The following is an 18,660-nucleotide window of genomic DNA, read 5'->3' on the forward strand; positions in this document are numbered from 1 at the left end:
CACATACTTTGCCAACCCACAACTCATCATTAGAGGAAAATTGGTAAGGTTTGGGATAGAACAGATAAATAACACCCTTGGAATTCATAACTATCCAGTTGAGGCAATGTGAGATAAGGACCAATATGACAACCGGGAATGGCTTGTCTCCAAACTCTACCCTTCAAGTATGCGAGCAAAATGGGCAAACAGGAGAAAAGGGTTGAAGTCAATTGATTTCACAGTTGAAGAAAAAATGTGGATGTACATCCTATGCAACAGGGTGTCACCTTGTGGAAACGTCTCGGATGTCTCCTACACCAGGGCATTGATCATTACATGCATCCTGGACGGCATTCCTGTGAATGTCGGTTACTATATCCTATAGGAGCTAAGGGAGTATTTGCTGGATAATGACGCAGGGTTGATGTTCCCTTCATTGATCACACAGTTATGCATGAGGGCATAGGTTGAGGTGCATAGCACCGATCGTTGGTTACCAGCTGATAAACCTTTTCACCCACTGAGAGTGACTGGAGAGGGTAGTGCAGTCAAAAGCAAGAAAAGGAAGGTCACCACTACGGCTGCCGGTCCAGAGTCATCTTCACAGGTAGCTGCACCTGAGGGACCATTTTGGGGTGCTAAACTCTGAGTTTGCATCCATCCAGGAGTTAGTTTCACAACTTCCGAGTGGGCCCTCATTCTCCTAGCCTGGACCCGCGTACTTCTCCAGGGAAGAAATGAGGAGTTACTTAGATGCGCATAAGAGTCAGAAAGAGTCTCATGAGAAGATGGCAGCATCAGTTAGCAGACTCGAGACAGCCTACGGTACTTTGGCTAAGGTGCATGCAGATCTCCAGTCAGACTTCAAGAAGGAGAAGGAGAAGAACAAGAAGAAGAGCAAGTTCATGATCAAAATGTAGAGAGGCATAAAGGCCATCTTCAAATAGGGACAACCAGGCAAGAAGATACCAGTGGGGGATAAAGATAATAGCGAGGAGTATTCCTTCATGTCAGAGGTTGGTGATGGTGATAATGATGATGAGGCTGATGATGATGAGGCTACGAGTTCAGCATAGCATTGATCAGCCTTCCTCCCACAGTCTGCTAGTCTAATGTAGACCTCAGGAAGACCCTCAAACTATTTATGCTTTATTTTTTATATTATGCAGTGAGGACACTGCAATGTTTTTAGTTGGGGTGGCTTTAGGAGTATACTTTATTCATACTGTGATATTGTGTGCCCTTGCTGGGCTTATTTTGTGTTGTTATGGATATTGTGTGTCCTTGTAGGGCTATTTTATTGTATCAGGTGCTCTTGATGAGCTTGGTGTGATTAGTCTATTTTAATCTCACTTTCGTTATTTATTTTCTTTAATAGCTTGTTGTTATTAGTATTAGTCGCTTTTATTTTAGTATCCTCTTTAGTAGTTTTGTTCTTTTATTTTTATTTCCTTAGTAGTATTTCCTTGGATTTTATTCATGATATGGTTCTTTCCCAAGGAACATTTTTTGAAGTGAACCGGGTGACTTTTCCCTATGATAGATGGCATGACAACTTTCTTAAAGGAATTAGTCTTGTTTTGCTAGGAAGAGACTTCTGAATTATGTACTAAATAAATTAGTATCTTGTATGTGAAATGTGAATTAAGAATACCCCTCTGAATTTTGGTTTTGAACTAAAACAAGTAAGTTGCATGGTGAAGAATAATTTTTGTAATAGATTTTTGGCTCTTTTAGTGACTCTTTGCCCACTAGTTTGAATAATATTGCTCTAGATGCTCTTATTAGAAAATAAAATTGATCCGTCTTGATTAATTCATGTGTCATGTGTGTTAGTGTTTGTACAAATAAATCTTGTGTTTATTTCTATCATGTAGAACTTGCCCGGTTAGTCTTTCAGCGCTAATGATAGTATGTTTGGTTGGAGGGATGATCTTAGGCATTCTTTGTGATATTTGAAAAACCTCTTTAGCCTTTCAAGCCTTCCATTGCATAAATACTATCACTAGTACCTTATTTGAGCCTTTAACCTTTTCTTTGGCCACCTCATTACAAACCTTTCCCCTTTTGTAAAATAATTCCCTCTTTTGAACTCGTCCCTCCTTGAACATTGAGAATGAGGCTAAAAGCCTAAGTTGGGGGTGTGGTGTCAAAGTGAAAATTGGTAAGGTTGTACATTGAGTGTAGGAACATATACCTCAAAGTGTTCATATTAAATTGTTCAAGCTCCAACAGAAAAATATGTATATAAAAAAAGAAGAGAAATATATGTATGTATATAAATATGGAGCCTTGAAGTAAATTAGAGAGGTATTTAAGGTGGTTCTATGTTGATAACTAGATGCCAATGAGGCTATGTTGCTTGAAAAGAAACAAAGTGCAAAAAGAAAGACAAATGTAAGTAGTGTTCAAAGAGGGTGTAGTCACTTATATCCAAACGTTTATCCGGCCCTTTCCTAAACCTACATTACAAGCTTAAAAAGTCTTTATGGGACCTCCAGCCAAATGTTCTTGAATAAGCGATGAATTAAAATAAGGGAAATTTTATGGTATGAGATGTTGTAACACTTGATATTCTTTGTGAGAGTGAGTGTCTTTGTAAATTTGTCCCTTATGTTGTATTGTAAATATAGTGATTTTGGGACTTTCTTTCTTGTGAGGGCACATAAATTAGGAAGGATTGATGAAATTGAGTAAGTTGAGCATATGTAGTGGACTAGTGCTTGTGAGTCACTTCTTGATGCTTATTCTTGTCACTTGATTATTTTGAAACTCCTGTGCACATTCTTGAAGTTGTTTTCAAATGAGGGAGTCATTTGGGAAAGACGCACATACTTGAGCCTAATTATTAGTACCAACCAATTCCATAAGTGTGGTGCTTAATTAGAGAATGTGATTTGTAAATAATAGCAATACCACTTGTGTTTTAAATGATAAAGCCTCATTGAAGTGTTGGTTTTGATTTGCTTGAGGACAAGCAAAAGCTTTAAGTTGGGGGTGTTGATGAGTGGTGATTTTACCACTCATTCTAGTCTCTTTTCTTTAGCTTTTATGTCCTTTAACTCTAATATGAAGTCGTTTATAGTGTGTATTGTTAGATTTTCAGGTAAATGATGCCATGAAGTGATTTGAATGCAATTGGAGTGGAATTGAGCAAAAAAGGGTGAAAACCATGTGAAACTCCCCTGTGATTCCGCATCTGCGGAAGGTTGGTCGCAGAAGCGACTCCGCTTTTGCGTGTATAAGCCCGTTTCTGCGAAGTTATGTGACCATGCAAGAAACCGCATCTGCGGTTAGATTACCGCTCCTACAATTTTGCATCTGCGCTGAGAAGACTGCATTTGCGGTGGCAAAGATTATTTGACATTTCACTTCTGCGGTGGGCTATCCGCATCTGCAGAGATGCACCTGCGAATATTCTTTCGCAGGTGCGGTCAACAGGCATCAGACCTGAGCACTTTAGGCATTTCACATATTCTAAACCCCAAATCATTTAATACCTAGAACCAGCTCATTTGTAATGGATCTTTTGGCATATTTTCAGTTCTAAAGACTAGAGAGAACAAGGTGGAAGCTAGGGTTTTGCACACACACTTGGACTTTTAAGATTTCAAGCTTATGGTTAAGGATTTCTTACCTATTTATGTTTATTTCTTCTATTCCTTGCTTTGTATTGAATATTTAAGTGTGTAGTATTTATTTCCAACACTTGAATCTTGTTTATGGAAATATTTATATTTAAAGTGTGAATTAAATACCTTGTTGTGTTTATGTATTGAATGATTTTCAATTATTTATGAAGTGAGTTAATGTTTCTTTAATTATTCTTGTTCTTTAATGTTTCCAAAAGGATTAGCTAACCCTAGGACTCGCCCATTAACTCCGAATTAATTTTGGAAAAGATAATTTGGGGTTGGAAAAGATTAATTAACAAGAACTTGAGGTTTTAACCCTCATTTTATAGATTCTTCCTAGGGATAGGATTGAACTACTTGTAGACATCTTCGGGTATGCTTAATCTCTTAATTGGGTTAGGAATAATTCAATTAGGAAGTCTTGTTAGTCTTCGGAAGAAGCTAATTAAGAATTATTATCCGTGGCTAATTAACATAAATTCGCTCATATTTGTAAAATCGTGAAATACATTGGATCGTTACTTGAGTGTAATTTCCGATGCATCAATCCTTGTAGCCATTGATCATTTTACTTGCTTTCTAGGTTAGTTTATATTTCCGCATTTAGGTATAAATATTTTCTCAAATCAATTCTAAGTGTTTGGCATTGCATAACAAGTGATAATTCTCTTACATTCCTAATCGCCTATATATTGTTCTCTGTGGGATTCGACCCCGACTCATAGTTGGGTATATTATGTTGCATGCGACCGTGTCCATTTACTTTTTAGTAGTGGATTTCGATGTCATTAGTTAGTACTTGTGACATCTATAGAACTCTGTACTAAATGAAAGCTCAGTCTATGGCATGTTCAGATATAGGATTGTCTAGAACATGTGCTAAAAGGGAAATCAGATATATAAGTTGGAACTAAGAACGTATAGGTGCATGTTTATTGAACATCCAAAAAAATGAATGGTGGTTTATTTTATTATCTTAAATAAAATAGGGGAATTGTTAAAACAAATGCAATGTTCTAGATATGGATTGCTTAATAAACTATGTTCTTAGAAGTAAACTAGTGTTTATAGGAATTGGGCAAAGAAATAACTAGATGTTCAAGAATATCAAAACCCACACATCGGAATTGACGTTCCATTGCATTTAAGTAGTAGGAGAACGTTAATAGACATAATATACCTTTGTTGAGTGGGAGTGATATTTGAACAGTGAATACTATAGTAAGAAGTTTTTGATATTTTATTACCGTAACGTAATGGAGGTAATATTAGTAGTACTTCGTCGTAGTGGGAGAATACTAAGAAAAATTATAGTTTTGGGTACATTCTTGGGATAGTTTCGGTAACAGGATCTCTGAAGAGTTTAATACCAAACTATATAGTTATGACAAAGCATTACTGGACAAAGATTGCATCAGAAATAACTTGACAAGATTCTTTAACAAAACCTTATTTGGGTAAGACTTTTAATAGTGTAAAAAGAATGCATGAGAAAGTTGTAGATGCATGGTTATGAGTCTAAGTAGGATATTGTTGGGTATATACTATTAACCATGCATTTGAATATAGTATATTCTAATAATTGTCATGGTTAAAAGTCTAAATGGGAGAATGTTGGGATATATACTATTGCCTAACGGATTGGTTTAGATATAGTATTTATTATGAAATAATTATTTATTCAGTTTTAATAAAGTTTTAAATAGATCAAATATTAGCATGTGTCCTTTGCTTATATAGTAGATGATGTAGTGTATAGAGTTTAGCTTATACACGGAAGATTAAATCATCGGTTCTTATAAGTATAAATTTTTAGTTCACAATCTAATGATGGAATTGGACAAACCATCATGGATGATTGTAGTACAAGATTAAATATAATTTATCTTGATTACGGGAATGGTTTAATTCCAACTTCTTGTGTGTCATGACTCTAAATCTCTAATGTCGTGATGGCGCCTATCTCAATACTAGGCAAGCTGAAATCTCAATAAACCACAAATTCCTTTAAGTTTGAAAACATAATAAAATATTTAAGAGAAAAATTCCACAATTTCTTAAACAAAATACTATGTTTGTATAAAATACACTTCTAAAATCCGATGTCACTTAGTACATGAGCATATAAGTGATAACATAGCCTGACTGATAAATCAGTGTCTAAAAATAAAATAGTACAAATAACTGAAAGGAAAAAGAGTCAACGTCTATGGATGCCAATCAACTACATCGGTAGTCTCTAACAGATAAATCTCTAAAATCTAGCAGTCGATGTATCCAGAAGTACCGGATCTGCACACGTAATGTAGAGTATAGTATGAGTACAATTGACCCCATGTACTCAATAAGTAACAACACTAACCTTTGGGCTGGATGTAATAACGAGCTCAATATGTACGGTCCAATATAAAAATAACAGAACAGAAAAGTAGTCATGTTTTCAAGTTCATAGCTAACTTAATACAAGTAAGATAGATCAGTTCTGCATGATATGAGGAATATGACATTTCTATATCTACATGACAAAATACATGTTATATGTGATGTACCATAATGGAAACCTCGTGTACTCACTCTCAGAATATGCAATCTCTCAGTACTGTATATGGCCAATCCAGCCCAAATATAAATAAAACATTAAATAAATAAGGCAAGTCTATGCCCTAGGAAGATCCATCCTGAATATGAATATCAACTGGGCTCCTTCAACCCAAGCGCTATATAAAGCCAAAATGGCCTACTGCGGCGTGCAGTCAGATCCTATAATAATAAAGCTTGTAAGGCCCGCTGCTGCGTGCAACCCTGATCCACATAATAATAAAGCCTATAAGGCCTGCTATGGTGTACAGCTCGATCCATAGATAATATATATAGCCAATATGGTTTGCTGCAGCGTATAGCTCGATTCCATAAATATCCTCACAATTGGATAAAACGTGACTGGATGTACAATTTATATTTTTGAAACAATCAATTCAACAGCAATATGACCTCTGTGGGGCTCAAAAAATCTCACATAGCCTAAGCATGATTTTCAACCTGAGTCTCAGCTCAATTCTTCGAACACATGAAGGATGTGTGAAAAATGTCATGATTATTTGACTATGCAACTCTGTGAAATCAATTAAGTCACTATTTCCATGGTGCACGCCCATGAGCTCGTCACCTAGCATGTGTGTCACCTCCATACCAATCATATAACACGTAACTCAGGGATTCACACCCTCAGAACCAAGTTCAGAAATGTTACTTACCTCAAACCGTGAAGTTCATTATTCCAATAATCCCTTGCCTCGTGAATTGGCATACGAATGTCTCGAATCTAGTCACAAACAATTTGATACAGTCAATACAATTTTTAGGAATTAATTCCATATGAAAATACAACCTTTTCCAATTAAAATCCGAAATTCAAATCAAAAATTAATAGTGGGACCCACATCTCGGAACCCGATAAAAGTTGTAAAATGTGAATGCCCATTCAACCATGAGTCCAACCATACCAAATTTACAAAATTTCTACATCTCGACCTTCAAATCCTCAAATCTTATTTTCAAATCTGTATGCCAAAATCCTTGAATTTCATCTCAAAAATACATAATCTAGTCGAAATACTCAATGATAATTCAATATTATTGACTAACAATGATCACAAGTGATTTACCTCAAGATTTCCCGTGAATTTTCGTTCAAAAATCGCCCTAACCGTGCTTGAGAGTCCAAAAATGAGAAAAATCTCGGATTCCTTCAATTTTATGTTGTTCAGGGATTTTCGCATCTGCAGTGAACTAGGCTACATCTGCGGTCTCGCAGATGCGAGGTCCTTCATGCTTCTACGGATCATGGCACTTCTGCGGACAAAAGTCTGCTTTTGCGGACTCGCTTCTGCGAAGAAGTTGTCCGCTTCTGTGATGAGGCCTGACCCTTCCCTTTTCCGCTTCTGCGATCAACCAGCCGCATCTGCGACCTCGCAAGTGCGAAAAAATCCTTGCACCTGTGCAATATGCCTAGCCCCTGACTCCTAGAATCTTCTGCATTGTCCTTTGCGCATCTGCAGCATCGCACCTGCAATCAAAGCTTCGCAGGTGCGGTTACACTAGAAGCAAAATTCAACATTTTCCTTAAGTTCAATTTTGATCCGTTAACCATTCGAACTTCACCTGAGGCCCTCGGGACCTCAACCAAATATATCAACAAGTCCTAAAACATCATACGAACTTAGTCGAGGCCTCAAATCACATCATACAATGCTAAAGCACAAATCACACCCCAATTCAAGCTTAATGAAAACTAAGAAATTTTAACTTCTACATTCGATGACTTATCAAATAAAGTCCGATTGATCTCAAATTTTGCACACAAGTCATAAATGATATAACGGACCTACTCCAATTTCCAGAATCAAATTCCGACCCTGATATAAAAAGTTAACTCCCGATCAAACTTTCAATTTTTTATTTTTGCCATTTCAAATTTTGCTACGGACCTCAAAATAAATATTCGGACACACTCCTAAGTCCAAAATCATAATACGGAGCTATTGGAACCATCACAATTCTATTCCGGGGTCATTTATACATATTTCATTATCTGGTCACTTATTTCAACTTAAGTTTTAATTCTTAGAACTAAGTATTCAAATTCATTCTAAAACCTCCCCGACAAGTCACATAATTATAATTGAACATAGAATAAGCAGTAAATGGGGAAACGTGGCTGTAATACTCAAAACGACCAGCCGGGTCTTTACATTCCCCCCTCTTAAACCAACTTTTTTCCTTGAACGGGTTTAGAATTATACCTGGAGTCTCAAATAGGTGTGGATATCTGCTCTGCATCTCCCGCTCAGTCTCTCAGGTAGCTTCTCCGACTGGCTGACCTCTCCACTGTACTTTCACTGAAGTTAAGTTCTTTGACCTCAACTTTCGAATCAGTCGATCTAAAATGGCCATAGGCTCCACAACAAAAGTCAAATTACCATCCAACTGAACTGTACTTAAATCCAAAACATGAGATGGATGTCCAACATACTTCCAAAGCATTGATACATGAAACATTGTATGGACACCCGATAGACTAGGTGGCAATGCAAGTTCATAAGACAACTCTCCAATCCTCTTAAGTTCTTCAAAATTCCCAATATATTGAGGACTCAACTTGCCCTTCTTTCCAAATCTCACAACACCCTTCATAGGCAAAATTCTGAGTAGTACCTTCTCTCCTACCATGTAAGCAACATCGCGAAGCTTCCGGTCACCATAACTTTTCTGTCTAGATTGTGCTGTGTAAATTTGATCCTAAATCAATTTAACTTTTTCCAAAGCATCCTGAACTAAGTCAGTACCCAATAGCCTAGACTCACCCGGCTCAAACTAACCTACCAGAGATCGACACCGTCTCCCATACAAAACCTAATACAGAGCCATCTGAATTCTCGATTGGTATCGTTGTTATTGGAAAACTCTGCTAGTGGCAGAAACTCATCCCAAGAACCCACGAACTCTATAACAAAAGCACGTAACATATCTTCCAATATCTGAATAGTGCGCTCGGACTGTCCGTCCATCTGAGGGTGAAATGTTGAACTCAATTGAACTTGTGTGACTAACTTTTGCTGCACCGCTCTCCAAAATTGTGATGTAAATTGCGTGCCCCTATCTGAAATAATGGACACTAGCACACCGAGAAGGCGAACTATCTCACAGACATAAATATCAGCCAACCACTCCGAAGAATAAGTAGTACCAACTGGAATAAAATACGCGGACATGTTCAACCGATCCACAATCACCCAAATAGCATCAAACATCCTTAAAGTCTGTGGGAGTCCAACTACGAAGTCCATGGTGATACGCTCCCATTTCCACTCCGAAATTTCAAGTTTCTAAAGTAATATGCCTGCTCTTTGATGCTCGTACTTCACTTGCTGACAATTTAAACACCAAGATACAAACCCCGCTATATCTTTCTTCATCTTTCTCCACCAATAATGTTGCCTCAAGTCATAATACATCTTCGCAACACCTGGATGAATGGAATACTGCAAACTGTGGGCCTCATTAAGAATCAACTCATGTAGTCCATCTACGTTTGGTACACAAATACGACTATGCATCCTCAACACCCCATCATCTCCAATAGTAACATATTTGGCATTATCATGCTGAATTGTTTCCTTAAGGACAAGCAAATGAGGATCATCATATTGGCGCTCTCTGATGTGGTCATATAAGGAAGACCGAGAAACCACATAAGCTAGAACTAAATTGGGCTCCAAAACATCTAATCTCACGACCCGATTGGCTAAGGCCTGAACATCTGATGCAAGTGACCTCTCCCCAACAAGAATGAAAGCAAGGCTACCCATACTCACTGCCTTTCTAATCAAGGCATCGGCCACTACGTTGGCCTTCCTAGGATGATAAAAAATAGTAATATCATAGTCCTTTAGCAACTCCAACCATCTACACTGTCTCAAATTTAGATCCTTTTGTTTGAATAAGTGTTGAAGACTCCTATGACTTGTAAATACTTCACAAAACACACTGTAGAGATGGTACTTCCAAATTTTCAATGCATGAATAATAGCTGCCAACTCTAAATCATGAACAAGGTAGTTCTTTTCATGTGGCTTCAACTGGAGTGAAGCATAAGTAATAACTCTACCCTCCTGCATTAAGACACATCCAATACCAATCCAAGAAGTATCACAATATATAGTATAAGAATCCGACGATGAAGGCAAAACTAGAACTGGAGTTGTGGTCAAAGTAGTCTTGAGCTTCTGAAAGCTCTCTTCACACTCATCCCACTAACTGAACGAAGCACCCTTCTGGGTAAATTTAGTCATAGGCACTGCAATAGATGAGAAACCCTCTACAAAGCAATGATAGTATCCGGCCAAGCCGAGAAAACATCAAACCTCAGTAGCTGAAGATGACCTGGGCCAACTCTGAATTGCCTTAATCTTTTTCGGATCCACCTTAATTCCCTCACTAGACATTATGTGTCCCAAGAATGTAACCGAACTAAGCCAGAACTCACACTTGGAGAATTTGGTATAATATTTCTCCTTTCTCAGTCTCTGCATACAATACTCAAATGTTATGCATACTCTTCCTAGCTACGTGAGTACACCAGGATGTCATCAATAAATACAGCAAACGAATCAAGATACGATTGGAACACACTATTCATTAGGTGCATAAATGCTGCTAGGGCATTGGTCAGCCCAAAAGACATCACAAGAAACTCATAGTGACCATAATGAGTCCGAAATGCCGTTTTTAGAATATCCGAATCTCGAGTTTTCAACTGGTGATACCCAGACCTCAAATCCATTTTGGAGAATACCCTCGCTCCCTTAAGCTGGTCAAATAAATCATCAATAAGTGGCAAAGGATACTTGTTCATGAGTTTAACTTTGTTCAACTGCCTGTAGTCAATGCACATCCACATAGTGCCATCTTTATTTTTCACATACAGAATTGGTGCACCCCAAGGCGACACACTAGGCCTAATAAAACCCTTATCAAGAAGTTCCTAAAGTTGCTCTTTCAATTCTTTTAATTTAGTTGGTGTCATACAATACGGAGGAATAGAAATGGGCTGAGTGCCTGATACCAAGTCAATACCGAAATCAATATCCCTATCAGGTGGCATACCTGATAGATCTGCAGGAAATACATTAGGAAAGTCTCATACTACCGGAACATAGTCAATAGTAGGAGCGTCAGCATCCACATCTCTCATAAAATCCAAATATGATAAACACCCCGTCCCAACCATTCATTGGGCCTTTAAATATTAAATTACCCTACTAGGAACATAATCTGGAGAACCTCTCCATTCGACCCTTGGTAACCCCGGCATTGCCACTGTCACGGTTTTAGCGTAATAATCTAGAATAGCATGACATAGAGGCAACCAATCCATACCCAAGATCACATCAAAATTGACCATACTAAGCAATAAAAGATCAACTCTGGTCTCCAAACCCCCAATAATCACTACACACGACCAATATATGCGGTCCAAAATAATAATATCGCCCATCGGCATAGACATATGAACAAGTGAAACTAAGGACTCATATGGCATATTCAGACAACGAGCATAATACGACGAGACATATGAATATGTGGAACCAGGGTCAAATAATATAGAAGTTTCCTTGTGGCATACTAAGACAATACATGTAATCACTGTGTCTGAAGTAACAATATCTGGCATGGAAGGAATAGCATAAAATCAAGCCTGACCACCACCTGATCAACCTCCCACTCTAGGGCGACCTCTAGTTGCATATGCCCCACCCCGTGCTGGCTGGGAGGGTGGTGACATAACTAGTGCGGGAGTCGCAACTTGACTCCTTTGCTGATTGGACCTCTCGAAAGGCGGGGACAATACTTACTCACATGACCCATCTTTCCACACTCATAACAATCCCTCTCGAAAAATGGCGGCGAGCACTGAGGCTGACCCTGAGATCCAGAATAACTACCAGAGTAACCTGGTACAGATAAACCGTGAACTAATGGTGCATGCGATGAACTCTGAGCTAGAAGTGCACTAAGAGATGACAGACTCGGTCAAGCATTGTATGAACCATGGCTAGCTGATGCGCCATGATGAGCTGAAGGAACATTGCTGGAATTACCCGGACCATGAGACCTTTTGGCCTCCCTCTCCTCATGCTCCCGAGTATGGACCATTTCTAGTTGTCGAGCACTATCAACTACCTCATCAAACTTAGCACCTGATACATTTCCAAGAATCATAACAAAATGAAACTACTGGTTGAGGCCATTAATGAACCTCCTAATCTTTTCCTCTCAGTGAGAACCAACCAAATTGCATGATGATCCAAGTCTGAAAACCTCATCTCATACTGGGTAAGAGACATGTCCTCCTAACGAAGTTGTTCGAACTGCATACGCAACTCCTCTCTGCTGGTCGGCAGCACAAACTTCTCCAAAAGAAATAATGCAGAACTCATGCCATGAAAATGGTACTATACCAACTGGTCTACTCCTCTTATACGCCCCCCACCAACTAAAGGTTGCCCCGGTCAACTGAAAGATAGTAAATGAGACCCTACTAATCTCCAAAATACCCGTTGTACGAAGAATCCACTGGCATCTGTGCAAGAATTCCTGAGCATCCTCTAACTCAGCTCCACTAAAGGATGGAGGATAGAGTCTCCCATATATCTCTAGTATCTTATGCTCCTCATCATTCATAATAGGACCCACCTTGGCCTGAGCAGTTGCAACTGGCTAGGCTAGTAGTACCCTCGGTATCTGAAGTCCCTGCACTACCTGCTCTGAAGTACGGACGATGGGGGTATGAGTACCTCCCACGACGTGAGAAGTGGCAAGTGCGGCCTAAGCCGAAACCACCTGAGCAAGGCCAGTGCAAATAACCAATATTTGGGCCAAAGCCTCCTAAAGGTCTAGAATCACAATAGGCAAGTTGGAGCCTGAGTTGGTCTCACTGGCTCAACTATATCCGGAACCTGCTCTTGAGCTGTAGCAACCGATGGGTCAAAAGGTACTGCTCTAGATGCTATACTAGCTGCACCTCGGCCTCTACCGCGGGCCTGGCCTCTACCACAACCCCAACCTCTCATTGGCCTAACTGGTGGTACTAGTGGCTGGACGCCCAATCCAGTAGTATATGTCATCGCCATCTGTAAAAAATAGAATAACAGGATTTTAGTTTCCGGAATCAACACATTCGCACGACAAGAATACAAGAAAGCAAAATTTTCCTAAGGATTCGGCAGCCTCTCGAAGATAAGTACGGACGTCTCCGTAGCGATCCGCAAGACTCTACTAAACCTGCTCATGACTCATGAGACCTTGTAACCTAGGCTCTAACACCAACTCTTACGAACCTAAATCTCTCATGTCGTGATGGCGCCTATCTCAATACTAGGCAAGCTGAAATATTAATAAACCACAAATTCCTTTAAGTTTGAAAACATAATAAAAGATTTAAGAGAAAAATCCCAAAATTTCTAATACAAAAATACTTTGTTTGTATAAAATACACTCCCAAAACCCGATGTCACCGAGTACATGAGCATCTAAATGATAAAATAGTCTGACTGATAAAATACTATCTGGAAATATGGAACAGTACAAATAACTGAAAGGAAAGAGAGTCAAGGTTTGCAGACGCCAAGCAATTACTTCGATAGTCTCCAACAGATAAATCTCCAAAATCTAGCAGTTGCCATATCTGGAAGTACCTGGATTTGCACACGTAGTGCAGAGTGTAGTATGAGTACAACCTAACTCATGTACTCAATAAATAATAAGACTAACCTTTGGGCTGAAAGTAGTGACGAGCTCAGCAGGTACAGTCCAATATAGAAATAACAATACAGAAAAGTTGGCTTGCTTTCAAGTTCATAGTTAACTTAATACAAGTAAGACAGATCAGTTCTGCATGATATGAGGAATATGACATCTCTATATCTACATGCCAAAACACATGCTATATGTGATGTACCACAATGAAATCCTCGTGTACTCACTCTCAGAATACTTAGTCAATCAGCACTGTATATAGCCAATCCAGCCCGAATATAAATAAAATATTAAATAAATAAGGCAAGTCTATGCCCTGGGAAGATCCATCCTGAATATGAATATCAATTGCGCTCACTATGGGGGTGCAGACTCCGGAGGGGTTCCTTCAGCCCAAGAGCTATATAAAGCCAATATGGCCTACTACGGCGTGCAGTCCGATCCCATAATAATAAAGCCTATAAGGCCTGCTGCAGCGTGCAGCTTTGATCCATTTAATAATAAAGCCTATATATATATATATATCCAGTATGGCCTGTTGTGGCGTGCAGCTCGATCTCATAAATATCCTCACAATTAGATAAAATGTGACTGGATGTTAAATTTACATTTTTAAAACAATTTATTCAACAGCAATATGACCTCTGTGGGTCTCAAAATGTTGGCACATAGCCTAAGCATGATTTTCAACCTGAGTCTCAGCTCAATTCTTCTAACACGTGGAGGATATGTGAAAAATGTCATGATTATTTGACTATGCAACTCTACGGAATCAATTAAGTCACAATTTTCATTGTGCATGCCCGTCACTTAGCATGTGTGCCACCTCCATACCAATCATATAACACGTAATTCAGGGATTCATACCCTCAGAACCAAGTTTAGAAATGTTACTTACCTCAAACAGTAAAGTTCTTTATTCCAATAAGCCATTGCCTCGCGAATTGGCCTTCGAATGCATTGAATCTAGTCACAAATAATACGATAAAATCAACACAATTTTTAGGAATCAATTCCATATGAAAATACTAACTTTTACAATTAAAATCTGAAATTCAACTCAAAAATCAATAGTGGGGCTCACATCTCGGAACTAGACAAAAGTTACAAAATATGAACGCTCATTCAACCACGAGTCAAACCATACCAGATTTAACAAATTCCGACATCAACTCGACCTTCAAATCCTCAAATCGTATTTTCAAATCTGTAGGCCCAAATCCTTAAATTTCATCTCAAAAACACGTAATCTAGTCGAAATACTCAATGATAATTCACTATTATTGACTAACGATGATCACAAGTGATTTAACCTCAAGATTTTCCGTGAATTTTCGCTCAAAAATGTGCTTGAGAGTCCAAAAATGAGAAAAATCTCGGACTCCTTCGATTTTATTCTGTTCGGTGATTTCGCATTTGCGGTCCGCAGATGCGAGGTCCTTCATTCTTCTTCGACTCATTGCACTTCTGCGGACAGAAGTCCTCTTTTACAGACTTGCTTCTACGAAGAAGTTGTCCGCTTCTATGACGAGGCCTGATCCTTCCCTTTTCAGCTTCTGCAATCAACCAGCTGCATCTGCGACCTCGTAGGTGCGAAAAAATCCTTGCACCTACGCAACTTGTCCAGCCCCTCACTCATGGCCACTTCTGTGATGGCCTTTGCGCATCTGCGGCATCGCACTTGCGATCAAAGCTTCGCAGGTGCGGTTACACCAGAAGCAAAATTCCACATTTTCCTTAAGTCCAAATTTTGATCCGTTAACCATCCGAACTTCACCAGAGGCCCTTGGAAACTCAACCAAATATATCAACAAGTCCTAAAACATCATACAAACTTAGTCGAGGCGTCAAATCACATCAAACAATACTAAAAATACAAATCACACCCCAATTCAAGCTTAATAAAAACTAAGAATTCCAACTTCTACATTCGATGTCGAAACCTATCAAATCAAATCCGATTGACTTCAAATTTTGCACACAAGACATAAATGACATAACGAACCTACTCCAATTTCCAGAATCGAATTCCGACCCCGATATCAAAAAGTCAACTCCCGATCAAACTTCCAAACTTTCAATTTTCTATTCTCGTCGTTTCAAGCTAAATTTAGCTACGGACTAAACGGGTCGGGCCCGCAGTCTAAGTGGGCCCAACAGCTAAGTAGTGATTATTTTTAAAAATTAAATAGAAATTAGAGACAAAAATATGTTAAAAAAATACCTAAGGCAATGCCTTATAAATTTATTATAGAATTATGACCTGATTTTTTAATTCAAATTTAAAGACAAAAATATTGTAAAAAGATATTCAAAGCAATTTCTTGTAATTTTATTATAGCAATAAAAAATATGTCAATATCTTTCTTAGTCTTCCTCCCCCTATGGAATGAGCACAACAAGGTGCTAATACCACCATTGAGAAGAAATAATGCAAATATTATTCATATTCATCTTATATTTATAAATATCGTTCGTTGCGGTTGTGCGAGGAAAACCTTTATAAGTAGGATTAAAAAAAATTCTAATATAATGCGCAAATGTAGGGTCAGACGGAAAACTACAGAGTAAGTACATAACAATTACCATTTTGCCAATTCTTCCCGATCTTTTTTTGGATCATAATATAAAATATCACTGGTAACAAAGTTATTCCCGGTTGAAATTGATTTAAACCGGTACTAGGGTTAGCTGACTAGGACTAGGTACACTTTTTCCCTCGGCCAAAGCTTTCAGACGTTGATATCTGACGCTATCTTTACAGTATTTTTTTATGTGTATAGCCAAAGAACCCTTCCCCCCCCCCCCGATCCAAAATATTTAAAAGTTAACTCCATACCACAAGTTTTACACTTAGCCTTATTTTCTTGGAACTAGTTGAGTAAAAAATGGCCAAATAAAAGATGTTTTATGTTGTTTGGTAGGTTGTCTAGAAAAAGTAGGGGCAGTAACGAGAGTATCATATGGATCATCATTTGGATTAGCAGTGCTATCACTAGTTGGGTTAACATCAGGAGCAGGACTAGTGGGTGTATCATCATCTGGTTGAGTTTCGTCAAGATCAATTTCCTCATCATCATGTTCATCAATAGTATTATAATTACTAGAATAGAGAGCATTCATCAATTCATGGTCTAAATGTCCACCGGGTGAAATATTATGGCAAAATTCAGTCTCGGTAAATTGTAATAAAATATCGGTACAAGAAAGCAGGTGTAGGACGGGTATGGGGTTTGGTTCGGGGAGTCGGGGGCAGGGGAGGAGGAACAGCAGTACCACTAGATTTGCTAGTCTTGGATTTTTCCTTATTCTTATTTTTACCAAAAATATCTCTTAAGGGAGACATCTTAATTAATCAAGTAATAGCAAATAAATACACAAACAAAACTATAATTTTATGACTTAAGAGTTGGAACAAGTTTACCGGATTGACGAAAAACTTGTTGAAAATTGATTATCGTTGAAGACTTGAAGACTTCAATTCACCGACTTCACAATTTTTTTCACAAATTGTAACAACCTCAATATTTTTTGACTATTTTTTGCACTAAAGTAAGCAATAGTAGTAAGTATAGAAGAAAATTAGAGAGAGATTGTGATAGATTGATATTGATTTTGTAAGAAAATGAAAGAATGAGGGGGTATTTATAGTTGTAAATAGGGGAAAAGTATAATTATAAAAAGTTCGGGGCCAAAACTAAGTTGGGAGGTTAAATGGCTATTTTTCAAATAGCCAACGGCTATTTTTTAAACCCCAACAGCTATCGGTCCGGTCCCAATCTCTTGGCGGGCCAAACGAACCCGGTCCTAACGGTTCCTAGGTAAGAACCGGCCCATGAGACCAGCCCAATCCCACCTCTATCGGTCCTAACGGTCCCGGCCCATTTAGCATGCGGCCCCATGCCGATTTCGGGCCCGGACCAGCCCACGTGCCATACTTAATCCGGTCACTTATTTCAACTTAAGCTTTAAATCATAGAACTAAGTATTCCAATTCATTCTGAAACCTCCCCGACAAGTCACATAATTATAATTGAACATAGAATAAGTAGTAAATGAGGAAATACGGTCGTAATACTCAAAACGATCGGCTGAGTCGTTACATTCTCCCCCTTTTAAATAAGTGTTCGTCCTCAAACGGATTTAGAATTATACCTGGAGTCTCAAATAGGTGTGGATATCTGCTTCGCATCTTCCGTTCAGTCTCCTAGGTAGATTCTCCGACTGGCTGACCTCTCTACTGCACTTTCACTGGAGCTATGTTTTTTGACCTCAACTTTCGAACTTGCTGGTCTAAAATGGCCACCAACTCCACATCATAAGTCAAATTACCATCCAACTGAACTGTACTGAAATTCAAAACATGAGACGGATCTCCGACATACAACCGGAGCATGGATACATGAAACACTGGATGACCACCCGATAGACTAGGCATCAATGCAAGTTCATAAGTCACCTCTATGATAACAATTAGGTCGGGAATCCAAACTAGAGTAAGAATTTAAGAAGTAAATGCGGAAGCAACAACAATAAGGAATTGAACAACTAGAATTAAAAGGCATAAAATAAGGATATGGGAAGATTCAAGAAAAGAATTCCAAGAACGCAAGTTCTATAGCCTTGACAAGACCAAATCAACAACGTCTTGATTTATTGAAGAAATCAAATGTCTTTACTTAAAAGCAAATCGAAACAATAGATTCGGATCTTGACCGCTTTACGA

At 38.5% G+C, this 18,660-nt stretch overlaps 1 protein-coding gene across 1 annotated transcript; it reads right to left on the bottom strand.

Moving 5' to 3' along the window:
* Window positions 1-8,471: 8,471 nt before the first annotated feature.
* Window positions 8,472-12,860, bottom strand: LOC138888215 (uncharacterized). The gene is made up of 8 exons (XM_070170035.1): window positions 12,734-12,860; window positions 12,227-12,376; window positions 12,036-12,130; window positions 11,283-11,291; window positions 10,541-10,702; window positions 10,179-10,288; window positions 9,517-10,031; window positions 8,472-8,899 (listed from the first exon to the last, which is right to left on the bottom strand). Exons 1-8 carry the CDS (start codon window positions 12,858-12,860, stop codon window positions 8,472-8,474), a joined length of 1,596 nt encoding a protein of 531 aa, XP_070026136.1.
* Between the last annotated feature and the right edge of the window lie 5,800 nt (window positions 12,861-18,660).

Source organism: Nicotiana sylvestris, chromosome 3 (assembly GCF_000393655.2).
Source record: "Nicotiana sylvestris chromosome 3, ASM39365v2, whole genome shotgun sequence".
Lineage (NCBI taxonomy): Eukaryota > Viridiplantae > Streptophyta > Magnoliopsida > Solanales > Solanaceae > Nicotiana > Nicotiana sylvestris.